Here is a 26,938-nt window from a genome sequence, read left to right as displayed (position 1 = left end):
CGTTGTCGGGGATCAGGCCTACCACTGTGGTGTCGTCAGCAAACTTAATGATAGTGTTGGAGTCGTGCTTGGCCACACAGTCGTGGGTGAACAGGGAGTACAGGTGGGGGCTAGGCATGCACCCCTGAGGGGTCCCAATGTTGAGGATCAGCACTATGGTGTTGAACGCTGAGCTGTAGTCAATTATTATTATTATTTTAATTTTTTAATTTTAATGTTTAATTTTATTTAACCAGGTAGGCCAGTTAAGAACAAGTTCTCATTTACAACTGTGACCTGGCCAAGATGAAGCAAAGCAGTGCGACACAAACAACAACAACAGAGTTACACATGGAATAAACAAACATACAGTCAATAACACAACAGAAAGAGTCTATATACAGTGTGTGCAAATGGAGTAAGGAGGTAAGGCAATAAATAGGCCATAGTAGCAAAGTAATTACAATTAAGCAAATTAACACTGGAGTGATAGATGTGCAGATGATGATGTGCAAGTAGAAATACTGGTGTGCAAAAGAGCAAAAAAGTAAATGAAAACAATATGGGGATGAGGTAGGTAGTTGGATGGGCTATTTACAGATGGGCTGTGTACAGCTGCAGCGATCGGTAAGCTGCTCAGATAGCTGGTGCTTAAAGTTAGTGAGAGAGATATAAGTCTCCAAATTCAGGGATTTTTGCAGTTCGTTCCAGTCATTGGCAGCAGAGAACTGGAAGGAAAGGCGGCAAAAAGGAGGAGTTGGCTTTGGGGATGACCAGTGAGATATACCTGCTGGAGCGCGTGCTAAGGGTGGGTGTTGTTATGGTGACCAGTGAGCTGAGATAAGGCGGAGCTTTACCTAGCAAAGACGTATAGATGACCTGGAGCCAGTGGATCTGGCGACGAATATGCAGCGAGGGCCAGCCGCCGAGAGCATACAGGTCGCAGTGGTGTGTGGTATATGGGGCTTTGGTGACAAAACGGATGGACTTTGATAGACTGCATCCAGTTTGCTGAGAAGAGTGTTGGAGGCTATTTTGTAAATGACATCGCCGAAGTCGAGTATCGGTAGGATAGTCAGTTTTACGAGGGTATGTTTTGCAACGTGAGTGAAGGAGGCTTTGTTGCGAAATAGGGAGCCAATTCTAGGTGTAATTTTGGATTGGAGATGTTTAATATGAGTCTGGAAGGAGAGTTTACAGTCTAGCCAGACACCTAGGTATTTGTAGTTGTCCACATATTCTAAGTCAGAACCGTCCAGAGTAGTGATGCTAGTCGGGCGGGCGGGTGCGGGTAGCGATTGGTTGAAAAGCAAGCACTTAGTTTTACTAGCTTTTAAGAGCAGTTGGGAGGCCACAGGAGGAGTGTTGCATGGCATTGAAGCTCGCTTGGAGATTTGTTAACACAGTGTCCAAAGATGGGCTAGATGGTGACAGAATGGTGTCGTCTGCGGAGAGGTGGATCAAGGAATCACCCGCAGCAAGCGACATCGTTGATATATACAGAGAAAAGAGTCGGCCCGAGAATTGAATCCTGTGGCACCCCCATAGAGACTGCCAGAGGTCTGGACAACAGGCCCTCCGATTTGACACACTGAGCTCTGTCTGAGAAGTAGTTGGTGAACCAGGCGAGGCAGTCATTTGAGAAACCAAGGCTGTTGAGTCTGCCGATAATAAGAATACGGCGAAGCCTCGGCCAGGTCGATGAAGACGGCTGCACAGTACTGTCTTTTATCGATGGCGGTTATGATATCGTTTAGTACCTTGAGCATGGCTGAGGTGCACCCGTGACCAGCTTGGAAACCGGATTGCACAGCGAAGAGGGTATGGTGGGATTTGAAATGGTCAGTGATCTGTTTGTTAATAACTTGGCTTTCGAAGACTTTTAGAAAGGCAGGGCAGTATGGATATAGGTCTGTAACAGTTTGGGTCTAGAGTGTCACCCCCTTTGAAGAGGGGGATGACCGCGGCAGCTTTCCAATCTTTAGGAATCTCGGACAATAAGAAAGACAGGTTGAACAGACTGGTGATAGGAGTTGCAACAATGGAGGCGGATAATTTTAGAAAGAGAGGGTCCAGATTGTCTAGCCCAGCTGATTTGTACAGGTCCAGGTTTTTCAGCTCTTTCAGAACATCTGCTATCTGGATTTGGGTGAAGGAGAAGCTGGGGATGCTTGGGCAAGTAGCTGTGGGGGCTGCGGAGCTGTTGGCCAGGGTTTGGGTAGCCAGGAGGAAAGCGTGTCCAGCCGTAGAGAAATGCTTATTGAAATTCTCGATTATCGTGGATTTATTGGTGGTGACAGTGTTTCCTTGCCTCAGTGCAATGGGCAGCTGAGAGGAGGTGCTCTTATTTTCCATGGACTTTAGAGTGTCCCAAAACTTTTTGGAGTTTTGGAGCAAATTTCTGTTTGAAAAAGCTAGCCTTTGCTTTCCTAACTGACTGTGTGTATTGGTTCCTGACTTCCCTGAAAAGTTGCGGGGACTATTCGATGCTAGTGCAGTCCACCACAGGATGTTTTTGTGCTGGTCGAGTGCAGTCAGGTCTGGAGTGAACCAAGGGCTATATCTGTTCTTAGTTCTACATTTTTTGAAAGGGGCATGCTTATTCAAGATGGTGAGGCAATTACTTTCAAAGAATGACCAGGCATCCTCTACCTACGGGATGAGGTCAATATCCTTCCAGGATACCTGGGCCAGGTCGATTAGAAAGGCCTGCTCGCAGAAGTGTTTTAGGGAGCGTTTGACAGTGATGAGGGGTGGTCGTTTGACCGCGGACCTATAGCGGATGCAGGCAATGAGGCAGTGATCGCTGAGATCCTGATTGAAAACAGCAGAGGTGTATTTGGAGGGCAAGTTGGTCAGGATAATATATATGAGGGTGCCCATGTTTAAGGATTTAGGGTTGTACCTGGTGTGTTCCTAGATCATTTGTGTGAGATTGTAGGACTGCCAGGGTGTTAAGCATAACCCAGTTTAGGCCACCTAACAGAACAAACTCTGAAGATAGATGGGGGGCAGTCAATTCACAAATATTGGTGTCCAGGGCACAGCTGGTAGCTGAGGGGGGTCTATAACAGGCGGCAACAGTGAGAGACTTATTTCTGAAGAGATTAATTTTTAAAATTAGAAGCTCGAACTGTTTGGGCATAGACCTGGAAAGTATGACAGAACTTTGCAGGCTATCTCTGCAGTAGATTGCAACTCCTCCCCCTTTAGTAGTTCTATCTTGACAGAAAATGTTGTAGTTGGGTATGGAAATCTCAGAATTTTTGGTGGCCTTCCTAAGCCAGGATTCAGACATGGCAAGGACATTAGGGTTGGAGTGTGCTAAAGCAGTGAGTAAAACAAATGTCTGATGTTAACATGCATGAAACCAAGGCTTGTACAGTTACAGAAGTCTATGAACAGCATTCTCACATGCAGCATTCTCACAAGGGTCCTGGTGTGTGCAACACATGTCATGTTGTGTTATGTCCCCCCAACACATCCCTCGTCACAGATAATCTTCATTAATCATTGATTATGCAAGTCGCTCGTTATCTGGTCTTGATGTGGGAAACAACAGCCTCGTGGGACTTCTGCTAGTCCTTGGGGTTCGGGAGGAAGTACACACACAGTCATGTGATCGCCGGTCCCACCCTAAAATATGTGTCCCCCCCCCTCCGTGCCCTGGAATTGGTGCTGAGGGGGAGAGGAGGGAGATTGGGGAGGACATGTCCAGTGAGATTTGTTTGATGTGAGCCACCAGTCTGTATCTCACCAAAGGGGATTTCCCACTCCCCTAGTGCTTGTGTAACTAACAGTGTGCTAACTCACTCGCTGCCTGGACAGTAGCAGATTTTGCCTGCCTGGTTGTTGTTAAGACTTCCTGATAAAGTAGGCCACAGGAAGGACGTGAAGAAAGCTCAGCAGGTTGTGTCAAGATGACTTTGAGCTCCTCAGATGTAGAACATGAAGTCTTTGGTTTGACCTCAATACTCCTCCACCTACCCCTGCACAAGACCTGGTTGAAATATATTTGCACAAGACTTGAGCTGTTCTTGTTTTCGTTGGCCCTGTAGAATAGAATCAATGGAGAAGTCCTACAAGTGTCCTACTTAATAAAAGCTATTCACTTCTGTATGTGTTCCATGTACAGATGTGGGATCTTAATTTGATCACTCTTATGTTGCTGAGAATTTTCCTGTGCTGCAGGAAATGCAAATGAGCTTATTGATTTACATAAATTCACTGAAAACCCACACTAACACACGGTTGGTTATATTAACAGTATTGTATGTAGCCTACTTTTGTCCAGCTAATAACCTAACCACCGATCAAGCAACTTCATGGACTAAACGTTCAAATCCTGTTTCTGCAGGATTATTTTTGCTACAACAGTACTGGTCTAATTAAGATCCTACATCTGTATGTCCTAGACCTACAGTATACCCCCACCAGACCTCCACCCCCACCAGACCTCCACCCCCATCAGACCTCCACCCCCACCAGACCTTGACCCCAACCAGACCTCCACCCCTACCAGACCTCCACCCCCACCAGACCTCCACCCCCACCAGACCTCCACCCCCACAAGACCTCCACCCCCACCAGACTTCCACCCCCACCAGACTTCCACCCCACCAGACCTCCACCCCCACCAGACCTCCTCCCCACCAGACCCCCACCCCACCCCACCAGACCTCCACCCCCACAAGACGTAAGCATGCCCACCCTTGATGCTCTCTGGGGTGAACAGGCAGTGGCTCGGGTGGTTGATGTCCTTGATGATCTTTATGGCCTTCCTGTGACATCGGGTGGTGTAGGTGTCATGGAGGGCAGGTAGTTAGCCCCCGGTGATGCGTTCACAATCATCTCCTTTGTTTTGTTGACATTGAGTGTGAGGTTATTTTCCTGACACCACACTCCGAGGGCCATCACCTCCTCCCTGTAGGCCGTCTCGTTGTTGTTGGTAATGAAGCCTACCACTGTAGAGTCGTCTGCAAATGATTGCAGACGAAATTATTTAAATGATGATTGAGTTGGAGGCGTGCATGGCCACACAGTCGTGGGTGAACAGGGAGTACAGGAGAGGGCTCAGAACGCACCCTTGTGGGGCCCAAGTGTTGAGGATCAGCGGGGTGGAGACCCTCACCACCTGGGGGCGGCCCATTAGGAAGTCCAGTACCCAGTTGCACAGGGCGGGGTCGAGACCTAGGGTTTGGACGAGTTTAGTCGATGAACAGCATTCTCACACAGGTATTCCTCTTGTCCAGATGGGTTAGGGCCGTGTGCAGTGTGGTTGCAATTGCGTCGTCTGTGGACCTATTGGGGTGGTAAGCAAATTGGAGTGGGTCTAGGGTGTCAGGTAGGGTGGAGGTGATATGGTCCTTGACTCTCAAAGCACTTCATGATGACGGAAGTGAATGCTATGGGGCGGTAGTCGTTTAGCTCAGTTACCTTAGCTTTCTTGGGAACAGGAACAATGGTGGCCCTCTTGAAGCATGTGGGAACAACAGACTGGGATAAGGATTGATTGAATATGTCCGTAAACACACCAGCCAGCTGGTCTGCGCATGCTCTGAGGATGCCGTCTGGGCCGGCAGCCTTGCGAGGGTTAACACGTTTAAATGTTTTACTCACGTCGGCTGCAGTGAAGAAGAGTCCGTAGGTTTTGGTAGCGGGCCGTGTCAGTGGCAATGTATTGTCCTCAAAGCGAGCAAAGAAGTTGTTTAGTCTGTCTGGGAGCAAGACATCCTGGTCCGCGACGGGGCTGGTTATCTTTTTGTAATCCGTGATTGACTGTAGACCCTGCCACATACCTCTTGTGTCTGAGCCGTTGAATTGCGACTCTACTTTATCCCTATACTGACGCTTAGCTTGTTTGATTGCCTTGCAGAGGGAATAGCTACACTGTTTGTATTTGGTCATGTTTCCGGTCATCTTGCCCTGGTTAAAAGCAGTGGTTTGCGCTTTCAGTTTCACGCAAATGCTGCCATCAATCCACGGTTTCTGGTTTGGGAATGTTTTAATAGTTGCTATGGGTACGACATCGCCAATGCACTTGCTAATGAACTCGCTCACAGTATCAGCGTATTCGTCAATGTTGTTGTTTGACGCAATGCGGAACATATCCCAATCCACGTGTTCGAAGCAATCTTGAAGCGTGGAATCAGATTGGTCGGACCAGCGTTGAACAGACCTGAGAGCGGGAGCTTCCTGTTTTAGTTTCTGTCTGTAGGCTGGAAGCAACAAAATGGAGTCGTGGTCAGCTTTTCCGAAAGGAGGGTGGGGGAGAGCCTTATATGCGTCGCGGAAGTTAGAATAACAATGATCCAGGGTTTTACCAGCCCTGGTAGCACAATCGATATGCTGATAGAATTTAGGGAGTCTTGTTTTCAGATTAGCCTTGTTAAAATCCCCAGCTACAATGAATGCAGCTTCAGGATATGTGGTTTCCAGTTTACATAGAGTCAAATAAAGTTTGTTCTGGGCCATTGAAGTGTCTGCTTGGGGGGGAATATATGCGGCTGTGATTATAACCGAAGTGAATTTTCTTGGTAGATAATGCGGTCGACATTTGATTGTGAGGAATTCTAAGTCAGGTGAGCAGAAGGACTTGAGTTCCTGTATGTTGTTATGATCACACCACGTCTTGTTAATCATAAGGCATACTCCCCCGCCCCTCTTCTTACCAGAAAGATGTTTGTTTCTGTCTGCGCGATGCGTGAAGAAACCAGCTGGCTGTACCGACTCCGATAGCATGTCTCGAGTGAGCCATGTTTCCGTGAAGCAAAGAACGTAACAGTCTCTGATGTCTCTCTGGAATGCTACCCTTGCTCGGATTTCATCAACCTTGTTTGGACATTAGCATGCTAAGGAGCGGTGCACGATGTGCCCGTCTCCGGTGCCTGACCAGAAGACCGCTTCGTCTGCCCCTTTTACGGCGTCGTTGTATTGGATCGCCGGCTGGGATCTGATCCATTGTCCCGGGTGGTGGGCAAAACACAGGATCCGCTTTGGGAAAGTCGTATTCCTGGTCGTAAGGTCTGGTACATACTGTAGAGATGCATGCTACTGTGTGTGAAGCTCACTTTCAGTGGTGAATCCAAATCCCTAGCCTCTTGTATCAAGAGTCTTTCAACTGTCTGAAACAATCCGCACCATATCCCTCTCACACTGTAATGACCTCCCATACATTATAAAAACTGGGACATGCTATGATAGAAAATGCCAAGTGCATTTGAGCCATTGTGTGTGTGTGTGTGTGTGTGTGTGTGTGTGTGTGTGTGTGTGTGTGTGTGTGTGTGTGTGTGTGTGTGTGTGTGTGCGTGTGTGTACTGACCATGTCCATGTTTAAACACTGAGTGTACTAAACATTAAGAACACCTTACTAATATTGAGTCCCTTTTACGCTCAGAGCAGCCTCAATTCGTCCACAGAGATGCTGGGCCATGTTGACTCCAATGCTTCCCACACTTGTGTCAAGTTGGCTGACTGTCATTTGGGTGGTGGACCATTCTTGATACACACAGTAAACTGTTGAGCATGAAAAACCCAACAGCGTTGCAGTTCTTGACACACTCAAACCGGTGTCTTGCCCATTCACCCTCTGAATGGCACACATACACAATATACAGTGGGGCAAAACAGTATTTAGTCAGCCACCAATTGTGCAAGTTCTCCTACTTAAAAAGATGAGAGAGGCCTGTAATTTTCATCATAGGTACACCTACACTATGACAGACAAAATGAGAAGAAAAAATCCAGAACATCACATTGTAGGATTTTTAATGAATTTATTTGCAAATTATGGTGGAAAGTAAGTATTTGGTCAATAACAAAAGTTTATCTCAATACTTTGTTATATACCCTTTGTTGGCAATGACAGAGGTCAAACGTTTTCTGTAAGTCTTCACAAGGTTTTCACACACTGTTGCTGGTATTTTGGCCCATTCCTCCATGCAGATCTCCTCTAGAGCAGTAATGTTTTGAGGCTGTTGCTGGGCAACATGGACTTTCAACTCCCTCCAAAGATTTTCTATGGGGTTGAGATCTGGAGACTGGCTAGGCCACTCCAGGACCTTGAAATGCTTCTTACGAAGCCACTCCTTCATTGCCCGGGCGGTGTGTTTGGGATCATTGTCATGCTGAAAGACCCAGCCACGTTTCATCTTCAATGCCCTTGCTGATAGAAGGAGGTTTTCACTCAAAGTCTCACGATACATGGCCCCATTCATTTTTTCCTTTACACGGATCAGTCGTCCTGGTCCCTTTGCAGAAAAACAGCCCCAAAGCATGATGTTTCCACCCCCATGCTTCACAGTAGGTATGGTGTTCTTTGGATGCAACTCAGCATTCTTTGTCCTCCAAACACGACGAGTTGAGTTTTTACCAAAAAGTTATATTTTGGTTTCATCTGACCATATGACATTCTCCCAATCTTCTTCTGGATCATCCAAATGCTCTCTAGCAAACTTCAGACGGGCCTGGACATGTACGGGCTTAAGCAGGGGGACACGTCTGGCACCGCAGGATTTGAGTCCCTGGCGGCGTAGTGTGTTACTGATGGTAGGCTTTGTTACTTTGGTCCCAGCTCTCTGCAGGTCATTCACTAGTGGTTCTGGTATTTTTGCTCACCGTTCTTGTGATCATTTTGACCCCACGGGGTGAGATCTTGCGTGGAGCCCCAGATCGAGGGAGATTATCAGTGGTCTTGTATGTCTACCATTTCCTAATAATTGCTCCCACAGTTGATTTCTTCAAACCAAGCTGCTTACCTATTGCAGATTCAGTCTTGCCAGACTGGTGCAGGTCTACAATTTTGTTTCTGGTGTCCTTTGACAGCTCTTTGGTCTTGGCCATAGTGGAGCTTGGAGTGTGACTGTTTGAGGTTGTGGACAGGTGTCTTTTATACTGATAACAAGTTCAAACAGATGCCATTAATACAGGTAACAAGTGGAAGACAGAGGAGCCTCTTAAAGAAGAAGTTACAGGTCTGTGAGAGCCAGAAATCTTGCTTGTTTGTAGGTGACCAAATACTTATTTTCCACCATAATTTGCAAATAAATTCATCAAAAATCCTACAATGTGATTTTCTGGATTTTTTTTTCTCATTTTGTCTGTCATAGTTGAAGAGTACCTATGATGAAAATTACAGGCCTCTCTCATCTTTTTAAGTGGGAGAACTTTTGTTGGCTGACTAAATACTTTTTTGCCCCACTGTATGTCTCAATTGTCTTAAGGCTTAAAAATCCTTCTTTAACCTGACCCTTCATCTACACTGCCTGAAGTGGATTTAACAAGTGACATCAATAAGATTCACCTGGATTCACCGGCTCAGTCTATGTCATGGAAAGAGCAGGTGTTCCTATTGTTTTGTACACTCAGTGTATGGAATGTTTCTCTGAAGGCGGTGAGGTGATCATCCAGGTATCTTGTCAAGACCACTCAGTGTTTCTACTATACATACTGTGGACCATAGTGTCTAGATAGAACACGTTGAGGACTACTATATATAATATGTCTAGGCCAATGGAACTAAGCAGTGTAATTAAGACTGTGGTATCCAGCATCCTGTGTTCCAATCCTGGGATTCGACAATGCAAGTGGGAGATGAACTACAAACCAGAAGGAAGCTGGTTTCAGATCCCATGTACCATCTCCTGCCGTTGTGCACTTGAGCAAGGCACTTGCTGCTAAATGTGTAGCTGCAGGGGTGCTGCTTTGTGGTCGGTTGAAGCTGTGCTCCTGTCCAAAATGTGTGTGTTGTGTGTTTGTGTGTTGTCTTGGGAAGTGGGAGGGGAAGAGGGAGCAGATGAAGAATTTCTGTCTCTGCAGATGGACTAATAAATGACTATTCAATATTCTACTCTACTGCCGGACTACGATCGCATGTCAGCTGAAGGTTTACCATCGCCGAACAGCATGAGGATGGCCAGGTCCACTGCTCTCTTCCAGCCAGAGTCCTTCTGGATGGCGATGCCGTAACCGGTGGTGGCAAACACCTTCCCGCTGCCGATGGTCACCAGTTTACAGCCCTCGTCCCTCCCGGCCATGTAGTTCAACACAGCAGCATCGTAGATGAAGGCATCCAATTTACTGAGCAGGAGTAGGGAGGGAGATAGTGGAGGATAGTTAGTGGTCAGTACTGGTCAGGCAAAGTGTTAGTAATTGTAGATATTGGTTATTTTCAGGGTTATGAGTTTTTTCCTGATCATAAGACTGAACCAGTAAAACTCCAGGCCCTGGTTATAGCCTGTACATGGGCCTGGAGTTTTCCTGGTGAGGTCGCATGGTCTGGAAAAAACTGCAGGGCCTAGTAATGAGAGATATACTGAACAAAAATATAAACGCAACATGCAACAAGTTACAGTTCATATGAGGAAATCAGTAAATTAAAATAAATTAATTAGTCCCTAATCTATGGATTTCACATGACTGGGAATACAGATATGCATCTGTTGGTCACAGATATATATATAAAAAAAATGGGCCTCACAATGGGCCTCAGGATCTCTTCACGATATTTCTGTGCATTCAAATTGCCATTGATAAAATGCAACTGTGTTCATTGTCCATACCATGTTCCCACCGCAACCATGGGGCACTCTGTTCACAACGTGGACATCAGCAAACTGCTCGCCCACATAGCGTCATACACAGGGTCTGCCGTTGTGAGGCCAGTTGGATGTACTGCCAAATTCTCGAAAACGTCGTTGGAAGCGGCTTATGGTAGAGAAATGAACATTTAATTATCTGGCAACCGCATTCCTGGACATTCCTGCAGTCGGCATGCCAATTGCACGCTCCCTCGAAACTTGAAACATCTGTGCAATTGTGTTGTGTGACAAAACTGCAGATTTTAGAGTGGCTTTTTATTGTGCCCAGCACAAGATGCACCTGTGTAATGATCATGCTGTTTAATCAGCTTCTCGATATGCCACATCTGTCAGGTGGAAGGATTATCTTGGCAAAGGAGAAATGCTCACTAACAGGGATGTAAACAAATTTGTGCACAAAATTTGAGAGAAATAAGCTTTTTGTGCGTACGGAACATCTCTGGGATCTTTTATTTCAGCTCATGAAACATGGGACCAGCAATTTACATGTTACGTTTATACTAAGTAAGTGACCTATGACAGGTTTAGGTGACAAACCCACAACTCATCAACTCCCCATGGCTACAGCATGTTAGTGATACACACCCCTGCAGACAAACCATTTTACAATACCAATGGCTAGCTAGCAGTTCAACCAGCTCCCTCCCAACCAAGTCAAAAGAAGAGAAACCCACAGATGGCTATATGAAGCTCTAGTGTTCTAACCTGCACTCTGCATTCTTAATTCTTGGAAAGGAAGAAGGGAGGAGACCATCACATCAGATCAGCTCTCAGCCTCCACCAACCACCACCAGGCTGTTGCTTGCTGCTATTCTGAGCTAAGGAGCAGTGGCAGGCAGCAGCAAGCAACAGCAGCAGCTCTGCTAGCTTTCCACCCACCCTCACTCCCTCCCTCCCTCCCCTCCATCCATCCCTCTCTCCTCTCTCTCACCCGTTCTCCCTCCATCCCCCCCTCTCCCTGGCCCTCCCTCCCTCCCCTCCCCTCCATCCATCCCTCTCTCCTCTCTCTCACCCATTTTCCCTCCATCCCTCCCTCTCCCTGACCCTCCCTCCCTCCCCTCCCCTCCATCCCTCTCTCTCTCTCTCTCCTCTCCCTAACCCTCCACCCATCCTCCCCTTTTCTCCCTCCCTCTTTCCCTCCCTCTCCTTCTCTCACCCTCCCTTGAGGCTTGCCAGGGCCTCGTTCACATTCTTCTGATGGAAGCTGGTCATATACTGGTGCATCTCCGGGTAATTGTTGCGGATGTTCCGTTCCGTGCTTCCGTTGGGCACCGTTCCGAAACGGAATGGCGGGGAGAAGGCGTTGGGTTTTTGGAACTATGGAGAGGGGGTGGGGGTGGGGTTCCGGAAGAGAAGAGAGAAAGAGAGAAAATAGCAGGGGTTGGTGTGGTGAGCTGGACAAGGCATTGGGTTCCATCAAATGCTCCTAATGCATTGTGCTTCTGGACTGACCGGAAATGAATCTGCTTGGAAAACATATGCAACGCTGGGCACATACAGGCGGGTGAAGGCACACACACACACACACACACACACACACACGCACACACCTTATTGTCGCTGAGGCCCGACACCTGATCCACATACTCCTCCTGGATCATGAAGGCAGCCAGGTTGGCAGTGTAGGAGGCCAGGAAGATGACAGCGAAGAAGGCCCACACCGACACCATGATCTTACTGGTGGTGCCTTTAGGGTTCTGGACGGGAACAGAGTTGTTGAAAACCAGGCCCCACAGCAGCCAGATGGCCTTGCCGATGGTGAAGGAGGGGCCACCGGGCTCTGGGGGAAGAAAAGAGGGATGTGGAGAGGAAGTCGATAGAGAGGGAGGGAAAGACGGAGAAGGGAGTTGATTGGTTTGGTGGCTATGCTCCCAATTAAAAAAGCACTTCATTTAATAGTCCTGATGTTGGCTTTTTGTTATGGGGCCATTGATCTGAGGTAGGTTATGTTATAGGTGAAAGCAACATGGTGGACACTTGTCCTTCTGCCTGCCAATGATCATGAACAAAAGGAGAGGAGAGAAATCCTGTTGGGAAGTATTAGGACGTAATCCACATCCATAGGGTGCTTGGAGAGAGGGACAGAGAGGCTGAGAGGGACAGAGAGAGACAGATAGGGACAGAGAGGGACAGAGAGAGACAGATAGGGACAGAGAGGGACAGAGAGAGACAGAGAGGGACAGAGAGAGACAGAGAGGGAGAGAGAGAGGGAGAGAGAGAGAGAGTGAGAGAGAGAGAGAGAGAGAGAGAGAGAGAGAGGGGGGGGGGACAGAGAGGGACAGAGAGGGACAGAGAGGGAGAGAGGGAGAGAGAGAGAGGGAGAGAGAGAGAGGGAGAGAGAGAGAGAGAGAGAGAGAGGGAGAGAGAGAGAGAGAGAGAGAGAGAGAGAGAGAGAGAGAGGGGGGACAGAGAGGGAGAGAGAGAGAGAGAGAGAGAGAGAGAGGGAGAGAGAGAGAGAGAGAGTGGAGGATGGAGAGAGAGAGAGAGGGGGAGAGAGTAGAGGGAGAGAGAGAGTGTGGAGGTGGGAGCGAGAGAAGGGTAGAGATAGAGAGGGAGAAAGAGAGAGTGCAAGAGAGAGCGAGAGAAGGAGGGTGAAGGAGGGTGAAGGTGGGGGTGGATGGGTGTCCAAAAGGCTACAATTATGCTACAGCTGCAGCAACAAGCAATACAATACAACACGGTGTGTGCGTGTGCATGTGCGTGTGTGTTTGTGTGTGCATGTGCGCTTAACACGGCTTACATAACCTGTATTGGAAGTCATTAACTCATGATACCGTGGGCGCGCAAACAGCCGAGGAACCAACATCTCTCTCTCTCTCTATCCCGCTCTCTCTCTTCCTATAGCTCTCTCCCTCTCTGTTTTCTACAGTGGTTACAGTGAATTGTAGTACATTATACAGCAGCAACAGACAGTGTAGATAACCCACCATTACCCTGCCCTGCCTGGCTCATCACTACACACTTATCCCCCTGTCACCAATAGAAAGCAACAACCCAAAAAGCAGGGTGGATATAAAACTCCTATGATGTTATCTTGAGTGGGCTGGAGTGGTGGAATGTTAATGCATTCCTCTGCAATGTATATGGAGCCAGAGAGGGTGTGAAGAAGAGAAGCGCCGTGTAAAATAGAATCCCGCTGCTGCCGTGGAAACGGAACCGTTGATTTTGTGTTTTGGGGGTGTTGGGAACATGATTCAATTCTGTGGGTAGTGTCATAAACATTCTGTCACAACTTTTGTTTTTCTGTGTTCGTTTTCAACACAATGGACCTGTGGAAAATGTTTAACAGAATGGTAATGGTGGTGGCTGATGTGAAGAGTAACCTTCCCTGAGACCTGAAGGCCTGCGTTAGCTCCCCAAGCCAATGCCTAGCCTTTAGCTCGGCGGGTTAACACAATCTTGTGTCGTACAGGAGACCCAGGATCAAACCCCAGTCGGTGTATTGGGAAACAACATGATGTCTTTAGGTACAGGGAGACTTGTTGCTAGTGCTTAATGATGCCCAAGGCATTCTGTTATTGTGCAAAGATGATGATGTTAGATAGGTTTTCATTTTAATCTACAGCTCCATCTAAGAGCAGCTATTATTGTATTGTTCGTCCTGATGACTAGATGGCTGTGTCCTGATGACTAGATGGCTGTGTCCTGATGACTAGATGGCTGTGTCCTGATGACTAGATGGCTGTGTCCTGATGACTAGATGGCTGTGTCCTGATGACTAGATGGCTGTGTCCTGATGACTAGATGGCTGTGTCCTGATGACTAGATGGCTGTGTCCTGATGACTAGATGTCTAGGTCCCAAATGGCACCCAAGTCCCTATATAGTGCACTACTTTTGACCTTTAAGCCCTGGAAAAGTGCATTGCATAGGGAATTTGGTGCCATTTGGGGCACACCCTATATGTGTTTCATTTAAAGAGTGTGGCTGGAGTGACTGAGGTGTCCTCCTTATATTGAGTGGAAATGTTTCAATGTGTTTCATCTCTCAACCTTGGCTGCCTGCTGCCTGGCTGGTGATAGAGGGGAAGAGAAAGGTGTTCAATTGGCAAGTTCTCTCTCTCGCTCTTTCTCTGTGTTTGTTTGCGTTTGTGTGCGAATGTGTGTCTGTGTGTGTGTGTGTGTGTGTGTATCCTCTCTCTCTCACCTCGTCCGTCTGCCAGGCAGCGGTTGTAACCGACCGGGCTGAAGTACTCAAACACAAACACAGCAATCGCTGACACGAGTAGCAGCATCACAAACATCATCACCCACACGTCCGCACTGAACGGCTCTGAGAGAAGAAGATAAAGAGGGAGAGAGAGATGGAGAGAAATAAAGAAAGAGATATATAAAAATAAATAAAAAAGAGATATATAAAGAGAGAGCGAGAGAGAGAGAGAAAGGAAGGAAGGAAGGAAGGAAGGAAGGAAGGAAGGAAGGAAGGAAGGAAGGAAGGAAGGAAGGAAGGAAGGAAGGGAGAGGGGGAGGGAGGGAGACAAAGGCTGGTAAATTAAACAAATTCATCAGCCAAATTCATCAGCCTATCATAAGTAGGTAATGGTATTTCTGTGTGTGTGAGCGTGTGCTTATTTACGATGTTTGTGTGTGTGTGTGTGTGTGCTTATTTACGATGTCTGTGTCTGTGTGTGTGTGTGTGTGTGTGTGCTTATTTATCATGTCTGTGTGTGTGTGTGTACTTATTTGTCTGTGTCTGTGTCTGTGTCTGTGTCTGTGTGTCTGTGTGTGTGTGCTTATTTATCATGTGTGTGTCTGTGTCTGTGTCTGTGTGTGTGTGCTTATTTATCATGTGTGTGTCTGTGTCTGTGTCTGTGTGCGTGTGCTTATTTATCATGTGTGTGTCTGTGTCTGTGTGTGTGTGTGTGCTTATTTATAATGTGTGTGTCTGTGTCTGTGTGTGCTTATTTACCATGTCTGTGTCTGTGTGTGTGTGTGGTTATTTACCATGTCTGTGTGTATGTGTGTGGGTCCCCAGTCCGGGGCACGCTACGAGGGTTCCCAATCGGGGGTCGGCCAGTGGGGTGAGCCAGTGGTGGAGTGGGGTCTGCGTCCCGCACCTGAGCCGCCACCGCGGATAGATGCCCACCCAGACCGTCCCCTATAGGTTCAGGTTTTCTTTTTATGTCTCTATTTGGTTTGGTCAGGGTGTGATTTGGGGTGGGTATTCTATGTTCTATTATTTGAATTTCTATAGCCCTTTTTCCCACCTGTCTTTGTGGGAAGTTGACTTTGTTTAGGGCACAAAGCCTTTAGCTTCACGGTTTGTTTTGTAGTGTTTATTGTTTTGTTCGGCGTCTTTTCTAACAAAAAGAAAATGTTCGCTCACCACGCTGCGCCTTGGTCCTCTTCTTTCAACGGCCGTGACACAGAGTGTGTATTTTTATCACGTGTTCCCATTTAATTAGCTAGAAAATAAATAATTCAACCAATTTGTGTAATACTACATCATAAGTAAGGCTCTGGGTTTTGCAGATGCAAAAGGAAGGTTACGACTGTTCAAAATGATGATATGATACGAGGTTGTGATTAATAAGTTGACTGTTTATAGATGTGATAGGTAAAGACCTTATTAGAGTTTAATTCGGGAGATGGTAACTCTTTAAAGAACCGCTCTCATGGTGCCCCAGACCCTAATGAGTTAATTGTTACATGAATAATTTAATTGGGTAACAATTAAACATATTTAGCTAATTAGATAAATAACAGTCTTCAGAATAATGTTAAAGTCAAGTCACGACATATGGATGTGAAGCATCTCCATCAACACCAGGTGCCAGTGGTACTCTGATTCTCACCAAGGAAGGCGGAGGGGGAGACAGTGCCGTTGCTACGGGAGACCAGGACACTGATCCCCGTCTCGATGAAGGGCACGGAGAAGTCAATGACCTCAGACCTCTCCGCGTTGATGGTGAGCGACCCCACGGCCATGTGGGCCTTCTTCTGCTCCACCTGAGTCAATGAGAGAGACAGGGTCAACGGGAGGTCATTTTGGATCTGATACAAAACAGGACCGAGAGAAACAGCGAAGGAGCAGGAAACTGGGTTACTACTTTATACTACAACTGTAGACTACTGTATATCAATGAGAGGTCACCTTTTCCCTTCACATACACTGCCATTTTAGATCTGATACGAAACGTGACTGCGAAAAAATAATGAAGGAGAAGGAAACTGGGTTACTACTCTGTATAGTGAATCACTACTACAACTGGAAATAGCTCTGTTCTTTCCACAAACCTTTCCCTCCCCTGCTCTCTCCCCTATATTCTAATCCCTCCCTCCACTCACTCACTCCCGTCCCTCCTCTGAGTCTCTACAGGTATATTTAGCTGTTAATACCTGAGGCCTTGGGCAGTGTATAAAAGTGGGCCACAACAGGCTGTGTTAACAGGGTACACATAGCAGAGTGAGCATGAATTATTCCCTCTTCTCTCCCTCCTCCTCCTGATGTTTTTCATTAGTTTGTGGCCATTTCTCTCCCTCAATTATCTTTGGCTCCCTCCTGCTCTCCTATCTAAATGAAATCATTAGCTGCGTGCTTAGAGGATGAGCACATGCATGCCTGTGCATTTGCATAAGCCGGGTGTGCCTACGTTGACACGTCTCCCTGTCGTTTTACTACAGAATCCAGTCAAGGTTTTATAATGCCAGATGAATCCATTCCTCAGCATCTCTGTCCCTGATATACAAACACAACATTGATCAGTTGTCAGGCAAGGCTACTCGTTTCTTCGTCCCACCCGCGGTCGTTTAACTTGGACATCCTTTCATAGAGGATGCAGTACAGTGCTGTATCTAACACGTGCTATGTGATTTAATATGGGAATTAATGCCGGCGAGGTAAGGGCTTTCCCCGAGGCTCTTCCCACTGCTAACTCTCCCTCTCTGAGTCTGATGAAGAGCCTCCTCTCCTCTTCTCTCCCAGACTTGAAATGAGCGGATCAAAGCCCCCCGCAGGCTAGGATATAGAGGCAGTCAAATCAGACCTGCTGGGTTCAAATAGTATTCATCTTCTGTCAAATTACTTTGTGCTGCACTCAATCGAGCTTGTCTGGCGCGATAGAAGCAATAGAATAGTCCCACACGTGCAAACCCCGCCCTCCTAGTACTTCAGACAGGCTCAATCAAACAGTCAAAGTATTTGAACACATTTCAAATACTAATCGAACCCAGATCTGGAAATAAGGAGATAAGAGTCAGAACGCCAAAAGAGAAAAAAAGAAGAAGAAAAAGAGGGCCAAAGAGAGTCAGTGAGAAAGAACGGACAAACTCCCACCTCCCCGACCATTCCATTCCAGGTGCCGTTGATCTTCTTGCCGTGCTTTCCGTTGGTGACCAGGTAGAGGTCATAGGTGAACTTGACCTGCTTGGCGATCTTCTTCAGGATGTCGATGCAGAATCCTTTACAGCAGCGCTTGGTGTACTGGCCAGGTACTGTCTGATTGCTGAGAGAGAGATTTTCTTATTCATTTTCCCTTTTGTACTTTAACTATTTTGCACATAGTTACAACACTGCATATAGACATAATATGACATTGGAAATGTCTTCATTCTTTTTGAACTTCTGTGAGTGTAATGTTTACTGTTATTGTTTTTATTGTTTATTTCACTTTTATTTATTATCTATTTCAGTTGCTTTGGAAATGTAAACATATGTTTCCCACAATAAAGACCCTTAAATTGAACATTGAAATTGAAACAGAAGGAGAAAAAAACAGAAGGAGGAGGATAAGAGAGAGAGGGAGGGAGAGGGAGAACGACAGAGAAAGAGAGGTAGAGTGAGACACAGAGAGAGAAATAGGAGGATAAGAGAGAGGGGGAGGGAGAGGGAGAAGACAGAGAGAGAGGTAGAGTGAGACACAGAGAGAGAAATAGGAGGATAAGAGAGAGAGGGAGGGAGAGGGAGAACGACAGAGAAAGAGAGGTAGAGTGAGACACAGAGAGAGAAATAGGAGGATAAGAGAGAGAGGGAGGGAGAGGGAGAATGACAGAGAAAGAGAGGTAGAGTGAGACACAGAGAGAGAAATAGGAGGATAAGAGAGAGAGGGAGGGAGAGGGAGAACGACAGAGAAAGAGAGGTAGAGTGAGACACAGAGAGAGAAATAGGAGGATAAGAGAGAGGGGGAGGGAGAGGGAGAATGACAGAGAAAGAGAGGTAGAGTGAGACACAGAGAGAGAAATAGGAGGATAAGAGAGAAAGGGAGGGAGAGGGAGAATGACAGAGAAAGAGAGGTAGAGTGAGACACAGAGAGAGAAATAGGAGGATAAGAGAGAGAGGGAGGGAGAGGGAGAATGACAGAGAAAGAGAGGTAGAGTGAGACACAGAGAGAGAAATAGGAGGATAAGAGTGAGAGGAAGGGAGAGGGAGAATGACAGAGAAAGAGAGGTAGAGTGAGACACAGAGAGAGAAATAGGAGGATAAGAGAGAGAGGGAGGGAGAGGGAGAATGACAGAGAAAGAGAGGTAGAGTGAGACACAGAGAGAGAAATAGGAGGATAAGAGAGAAAGGGAGGGAGAGGGAGAATGACAGAGAAAGAGAGGTAGAGTGAGACACAGAGAGAGAAATAGGAGGATAAGAGAGAGAGGGAGGGAGAGGGAGAATGACAGAGAAAGAGAGGTAGAGTGAGACACAGAGAGAGAAATAGGAGGATAAGAGAGAGAGGGAGGGAGAGGGAGAACGACAGAAAAAGAGAGGTAGAGTGAGACACAGAGAGAGAGAAATAGGAGGATAAGAGAGAAAGGGAGGGAGAGGGAGAACGACAGAAAAAGAGAGGTAGAGTGAGACACAGAGAGAGAAATAGGAGGATAAGAGAGAGAGGGAGGGAGAGGGAGAACGACAGAAAAAGAGAGGTAGAGTGAGACACAGAGAGAGAAATAGGAGGATAAGAGAGAGAGGGAAGGAGAGGGAGAACGACAGAAAAAGAGAGGTAGAGTGAGACACAGAGAGAGAGAAATAGGAGGATAAGAGAGAGAGGGAGGGAGAGGGAGAACGACAGAAAAAGAGAGGTAGAGTGAGACACAGAGAGAGAAATAGGAGGATAAGAGAGAGAGGGAGGGAGAGGGAGAACGACAGAAAAAGAGAGGTAGAGTGAGACACAGAGAGAGAAATAGGAGTATAAGAGAGAGAGGGAGGGAGAGGGAGAACGACAGAGAAAGAGAGATAGAGTGAGACAAAGAGAGAGAAATAGAAGGATAAGAGTGAGAGGAAGAGAAAGAGAAAGAGAGGAAAGATAAGAAAGGGAGAGAGAGAGAAAAATGATAATGGGGCACAGGAAGAAATCAATGACCAGGTGGGTCAAAGGGCAAAAATAATTGGGGCCAATCAAAGAGAGGTAGAAGAGAGGGGGACAGGTACAGGATGATCAGAAGAGAGGGGGGGACAAGTACAGGATGATCAGAAGAGAGGGGGACAGGTACAGGATGATCAGAAGAGAGGGGGACAGGTACAGGATGATCAGAAGAGAGGGAGACAGGTACAGGATGATCAGAAGAGAGGGGGGACAAGTACAGGATGATCAGAAGAGAAGAAGGGACAGGTACAGCATGTTCAGAATAGAGGGGAACAAGTACAGGATGATCAGAAGAGAGGGGGGACAAGTACAGGATGATCAGAAGAGAGGGGGACAGGTACAGGATGATCAGAAGAGAGGGAGACAGGTACAGGATGATCAGAAGAGAGGGGGGACAAGTGCAGGATGATCAGAAGAGAAGGGGGGACAGGTACAGCATGTTCAGAAGAGAGGGGAACAAGTACAGGATGATCAGAAGAGAGGGGGGACAAGTACAGGATGATCAGAAGAGAAGGGGGGACAAGTACAGGATGATGAGAAGAGAGGGGGGACAAGTACAGGATGATCAGAAGAGAAGGGGGGACAGGTACAGCATGTTCAGAAGAGAGGGGAACAAGTACAGGATGATCAGAAGAGAGGGGGGACAAGTACAGGATGATCAGAAGAGAAGGGGGGACAGGTACAGGATGGTCAGAAGAGAGGGGAACAAGTACAGGATGATCAGAAGAGAGGGGGGACAAGTACAGGATGGTCAGAAGACGGGGGGACAAGTACAGGATGATCAGAAGAGAGGGGGGCAAGTACAGGATGATCAGAAGAGAAGGGGGGACAGGTACAGGATGATCAGAAGAGAAGGGGGACAGGTACAGGATGGTCAGAAGAGAAGGGGGGACAGGTACAGGATGGTCAGGCGAGAGGGGGAGAAACAATAAATAAACAGTGATGGTGAGGTTGACAGGAGAGGTGAGAAGAGGATGAAATGTCAATAATAAAAGGAGGAAAGGGCAAGGAATGAGAGGCAGGAGCTACAGGGAATTTAGATAGGCCAGCTCAGAGAGATAAATGGAGTGAAAGAAAAGGAGTGAGAGAAAAAGGAGGCCAATGAGGGGAATCCATTATGGGAGGGCAAGGTGAAGTGGAGAAACTGAAGAAGGGTAAGTGTAGTGAAGCTTGAACAAAATGTGGACGAGAAAAGTAAAATAGTCCAGATATAGGAAGAGGGAGGGAAGGGATGGGGGTTATCAGAAGACAAATAGATTGAGAGAGGATGATAGAAAAGTATGGGCATGGAAATGGGAGGGGGACAGAGAGATATGGACAGCAGAGAAAAATAAATACAAGACAGACAGGACATACAGTACAAAGCCTCCAGCATGTTATATATAGAGTAAACATAACAAAGGTTAACGTACCCTTAATTCATTCATTAAGGTATACCCTTAGTATAATTTCATGTATCTGTTATGTGAAGAAAAACAATAAATTACAGAAGCTGATTAAGTTGAGTCACAGGTATTATGATGCTTATTAACCCAATGTAGCAGGCGTAAATTAAACACCTGAGCGGGGTCGATGAAGACCGGAAGCATCATGTTCAGGCTTTGCCTCTTTTCTGCTTTCCCCTAAAACCAGATGCTTCCATTTTACAGATGCCATGAAGGTCATAGACATTTTCTGCCCTAAAAGTAGAGCTCTGTTTTTAATCCAGGTATTGGTCTGTTTTTAATAGAGATATTGGTTTGTTTTTAATAGAGATATTGGTTTGTTTTTAATAGAGATATTGGTTTGTTTTTAATAGAGATATTGGTTTGTTTTTAATAGAGATATTGGTTTGTTTTTAATAGAGATATTGGTCTGTTTTTAATAGAGATATTGGTCTGTTTTTAATCCAGATATTGGTCTGCTTTTAATAGAGATATTGGTCTGTTTTTAATAGAGATATTGGTCTGGTACTAATCCAGATATTGGTCTGTTTTTAATCCAGATATTGGTCTGTTTTTAATAGAGATATTGGTCTGTTTTAATAGAGATATTGGTCTGTTTTTAATAGAGATATTGGTCTGTTTTAATAGAGATATTGGTCTGTTTTAATAGAGATATTGGTCTATGGTTCTCATAGGATTTTGAGCTACAGGTATGACAATCTAAACATTGACGTCTATATTCAATAGTGATCACAGGAGGCTGGTGAGGGGAGGACAGCTCATAATAATGCCTGGAATTAAGTGAATGGAATGGTATCAAACACTTGGAAACCATGTGTTTGATGTGTTTGAAACCATTGCATTGATTCCGTTCCAGCCATGACTATGAGCCTGTTCTCCCCAATTAAGGTGCCACCGGCCACCTGTGATAGTGATATAGGTCTATAGTTTTCACAGTATTTTGAGTTGTTTCATGAAGGAGGTAATGGTATAAAAGACTGTAGTTGACTTTGGCATCAGCACTCAATATATGATCAATAGGAGAGAGGGAATACAATATAGGGTTGTGTATTTGGTTAAGGTGGATCATAGTTGTCTTACAGTATTTTAAGCTGTTTCCTGCACGGCACTGTGTTCCTCATGCAGGTGCCACTGAGGGGGTCCACGTCCTCCACGATGACAAAGGGAGCCTCCTCCAGCGTCACGATGGACAGGTGGTCGTCCTCCCGGGCCTCCCCATCGGAGAACAGCTCGAACCTGGGCCACACGTGGTACTTCATGGACAGGGAGCTGTTCTCCCACTTACCCACCTGGGGATGGGAGGAGGGAAGAGAGAGGGGCGGGAAGAGAGAGAGGAGGGACGAATGATTGGGTGGTGTGTATAATCATAAATAATCAGCGACAAATAAAACACAAATAAAGAGAGAGAAAGAGAGAGGGGGAAGAGAAAGAAAAATAAGAAAGAAAGAAAGAGAGAGAAAGAAGGAGGAAGAAAAAGAGAAATAAACAGAGCGAGAGAAAGAGAAAGAAAGAGAGCGAGGGAGAGAGGAAGAAAAAGATAGAGAGAAATCAAAGAAAGAAACCAGAGAAAGGGAGAGAATGAGAGAGAGACATAGAAAGAGAAGGAGAGGAAGACGAGAGATACTCACCTTGTCCCAGCGTCTCTGCTTGTCTAGCAGGGTGATGACCAGTTTGGGATGCATCTGGTATCCATCCTCACTGAACGACAGGTTGCGTCCCTCGAACGTCACGTTCATCAGATACCTGCCAGGAAACAATGTTACTACAGTTACTACACCATTACAACACGGGTTAAAGAATGTCTTAAAGCTGAACTCAAACAAAAACAATGACTTGACTGACTGCTATAAGAGTAACTGGATGTAAAGTGTTGCCCACTAAACACTCTAATATACCGCATGACACATTGAGGTTTCACACTACAGTAACATTCATACATTTGACTAAAATCAGAAGGGGCTCTTCTACAGGGGCGACTTACAATAACACGGATCGCCTTTGACATTTTAAGTAGAAACTGTGCGTCAATATTGAATTTTAAAAGGCTGTTCTATTAAATGAAGTGCCCTTTTAATATAGAACACAAGGAGAAATCAATAAATGAAAGATTGGGCGTTTTGACACGTCCCTCCGTGCGCCACCTGTGACTTTTTAACACGCTCTGTCATTATGAAGCCCTCGTCACTTTGTTGCTTTGACAAAGTCATTTCTTAACATTAGTGTTTATCTCAAGTGATCAGTGATTCATTTACGTCGGGGCCTTTACGCACGTTGAAACTATTGCTTTGTGAAAACGAAATTCTAAAGAAACATGAATCATCTAATAGTCAAATCATATAATGAAAGCAGGTGAGCTGGTTCTACCCTTTTTGACAATTTTCTGGTGTTTTGTGTTATTAACCTGTCAACCCTGTTACCCAGAGATAAACAGGCTAGAAATGTTTGAACACTTTCTATGATTTTGTGAAGGGGATTTATGACTGATTTTGATGAAATCGTCAACCCTGTTATGGTCTTTTTTTATACGTGCCTCTTTAGGTTAAAATGATGTGAAATCAAATGTTTTTTGGGGACTAAGTTAAACTTCTCAAAAGGCAATGAATTGGTGGAATGACCCAACCGCATATTTCCGGTTCTAAATCAACTGCAAACCCTAATGTACACAGTGGAAATGATAACATGGTTGCAGAAACACACACAAATGCAAAGAAGACATGAAGGCATTGAATTTGAGAACCTGAGTTATTGTATGTTAATGTTCTTAATGTTGCTTGGTCAGTTTTTTTGACCTGCATTTAACTAGGCAAGTCAGTTAACAACAAGTTAAGCTACCGTAGCACAGATGATCCACTTTGAGAGTCTGTAACACTCACTTCTGACAGAGAGAGGGAGAAAGGAGAGAGAGAGAGAGAGAGAGAGAGAGAGAGAGAGAGAGAGAGAGAGAGAGAGAGAGAGAGAGAGAGAGAGAGAGAGAGAGAGAGAGAGAGAAATAGAGAGAGAGAAACAGAGAGTAGAACGAGTAGAGAGAAAGAGGGAGAGAGAGTAGAGAGGGAGAGAGGGAGAGAGAGAGAGAAAGAGAGAGAAATAGAGAGAAAGAGAGAGTAGAAAGAGTAGAGAGAAAGAGGGAGAGAGAGAGTAGAGAGGGAGCGAGAGAGTAGAGAGGGAGAGAGGGAGCGAGAGAGAGTAGAGTAGAGAGTGGTGAAGGAGAGAGGAGAGAAAGAAGAGAGAGAGAAAGAGCAAGAGAGAGAATAGAAAGAGAGAGAGACAAAGAGGAGAGAGAGAAAGAGGAGAGTAGGGAGTTGTAAGAGAGGAGAGAGAGAATAGAAAGACAGTAGAGAGAAAGAGGGAGAGAGAGAGGAGAGAGAGAGGGAGGGAGAGAGAGTAGAGAGTAAGAGTAGAGAGAAAGAGGGAGGGAGAGAGAGAGAGTAGAGAGTAAGAGGGAGAGAGAGAGTAGAGAGTATAGAGTAAGAGGGAGAGAGAGAGTAGAGTAGAGAGTAAGAGGGAGGGAGAGAGAGTAGAGAGTAGAGAGTAAGAGGGAGAGAGAGAGTAGAGAGTAAGAGGGAGAGCGAGAGTAGAGAGAGAGAGAGTCATAATGTGTAAAGTGCTTGTGTGAATAAGTATCAGCATGTACTGTGTGTGTCGACAAGTGCATGCCACTGCCAGATAAACTCAAATCATTCTCCCCCACCCGTGACCTACCACCCTCGCTTCCTCTCTCTCGCTCTCTCTCTCTCTGCTCGCTCTCGTTTCTGGGGTGTTAGTTGCCGCGGCTGCGGCCGCCATCTCCATGGCAACTCTCTGCCTGCCTCCGAAACAATTCTAGTCCAGGAAATAAATAAATACTGGTCTATAAATGAGACAGAGAGAGAGGGAGGGCAGCAACATGCGGAGTTAAATGTGTGCTTAATGAGATTCCTGAGACAGCTAACTGGCAGTAACAGAGAGGGAGGGCACCAGATCATTTCAACAATGAGGAGAAAGAACAATGAACAGATGATGATGAAGATGACAAAGCGAGATCCTACTACACCTTGTCACTACGCAGTATGTATTTGACTGAATCTAACACGCCTTCGAAGCGCTGTACGCATCCAATACAGAGCGTCCCTGAAAATGCCTGCCACGTAACGTGTGGTACTGTACTACTGTAAAGCGCATGCAACATGGGATTAGCAGTAGGTGCCTAACATTAGAATTTGAATTAGGAAACCAAAAAATGCAACACCACCCAAAGGAACACCCACTTGTTGCCACCCATGTTAACCAAGCTGACCATGTTCAAGTGCAGGTGTGTGTGGAGTGTGGCGCTCTACTGAACTGTGCTGACTGAGACGTGTGTCAGTCACCGTGGGTGACATGTATGATTGTTAACAAAAACCCCAACAGAGGAAGACTCCCCGTCATATGTAATGTGTTGCCATGGCACCCAACAACCACAGCGATTTTCAAGCAATCTGCTGCGTTGCCATGAGAACAGTCATCTCACCCGAGAGAGTGGGGGATGACAGAGAAAGAAAGATAAGAGAGAGAGACAGAAAGAGAGAACGAAAGAGTGAGATAGGGGGCATCTTTAAAAAAATGTTTTACCCAGTCTACCACCCAATCCATTACAGATGCACAATTGAGAGCACAACCGCAAGACTCTCCAGAGGGTGGTGCGATCTGCACAACGCATCACCGAGGGCAAACTACCTGCCCTCCAGGACACCTACAGCACCCGATGTCACAGGAAGGCCAAAAAGATCATTAAGGACAACAACCACCCGAGTCACTGCCTGTTCACCCCGCTACAGTGCCTTGCGAAAGTATTCGGCCCCCTTGAACTTTGCAACCTTTTGCCACATTTCAGGCTTCAAACATAAAGATATAAAACTGTATTTTTTTGTGAAGAATCAACAACAAGTGGGACACAATCATGAAGTGGAACGACATTTATTGGATATTTCAAACTTTTTTAACAAATCAAAAACTGAAAAATTGGGCGTGCAAAATTATTCAGCCCCTTTACTTTCAGTGCAGCAAACTCTCTCCAGAAGTTCAGTGAGGATCTCTGAATGATCCAATGTTGACCTAAATGACTAATGATGATAAATACAATCCACCTGTGTGTAATTAAGTCTCCGTATAAATGCACCTGCACTGTGATAGTCTCAGAGGTCCGTTAAAAGCGCAGAGAGCATCATGAAGAACAAGGAACACACCAGGCAGGTCCGAGATACTGTTGTGAAAAAGTTTAAAGCCGGATTTGGATACAAAAAGATTTCCCAAGCTTTAAACATCCCAAGGAGCACTGTGCAAGCGATAATATTGAAATGGAAGGAGTATCAGACCACTGCAAATCTACCAAGACCTGGCCGTCCCTCTAAACTTTCAGCTCATACAAGGAGAAGACTGATCAGAGATGCAGCCAAGAGGCCCATGATCACTCTGGATGAACTGCAGAGATCTACAGCTGAGGTGGGAGACTCTGTCCATAGGACAACAATCAGTCGTATATTGCACAAATCTGGCCTTTATGGAAGAGTGGCAAGAAGAAAGCCATTTCTTAAAGATATCCATAAAAAGTGTTGTTTAAAGTTTGCCACAAGCCACCTGGGAGACACACCAAACATGTGGAAGAAGGTGCTC

At 46.0% G+C, this 26,938-nt stretch overlaps 2 protein-coding genes across 2 annotated transcripts in view; both read right to left on the bottom strand.

Annotated features, from left to right (window-relative positions):
* LOC139424506 (myb/SANT-like DNA-binding domain-containing protein 4) overlaps nt 1-26,938 on the bottom strand; it is a 1,073,247-nt gene that overhangs the window by 267,544 nt on the left and 778,765 nt on the right. The window lies entirely within an intron of this gene.
* LOC139423786 (glutamate receptor ionotropic, NMDA 2B-like) overlaps nt 1-26,938 on the bottom strand; it is a 98,613-nt gene that overhangs the window by 10,122 nt on the left and 61,553 nt on the right. Inside the window, exons 5-12 of the mRNA XM_071175418.1 lie at nt 22,939-23,053; nt 22,391-22,599; nt 17,852-18,020; nt 16,371-16,524; nt 14,723-14,848; nt 12,128-12,357; nt 11,734-11,894; nt 9,869-10,056 (exon numbers count right to left, since the gene is read on the bottom strand). Coding sequence (XP_071031519.1) covers nt 9,869-10,056; nt 11,734-11,894; nt 12,128-12,357; nt 14,723-14,848; nt 16,371-16,524; nt 17,852-18,020; nt 22,391-22,599; nt 22,939-23,053 — 1,352 coding nt within the window. The remainder of the gene's footprint in view (nt 1-9,868; nt 10,057-11,733; nt 11,895-12,127; nt 12,358-14,722; nt 14,849-16,370; nt 16,525-17,851; nt 18,021-22,390; nt 22,600-22,938; nt 23,054-26,938) is intronic.

Source organism: Oncorhynchus clarkii, chromosome 13 (genome assembly GCF_045791955.1).
Source record: "Oncorhynchus clarkii lewisi isolate Uvic-CL-2024 chromosome 13, UVic_Ocla_1.0, whole genome shotgun sequence".
NCBI lineage: Eukaryota > Metazoa > Chordata > Actinopteri > Salmoniformes > Salmonidae > Oncorhynchus > Oncorhynchus clarkii.
The sequence above is the reverse complement of the archived record's forward strand: the minus strand, read 5'-3'. Positions and strand labels throughout refer to the sequence as shown.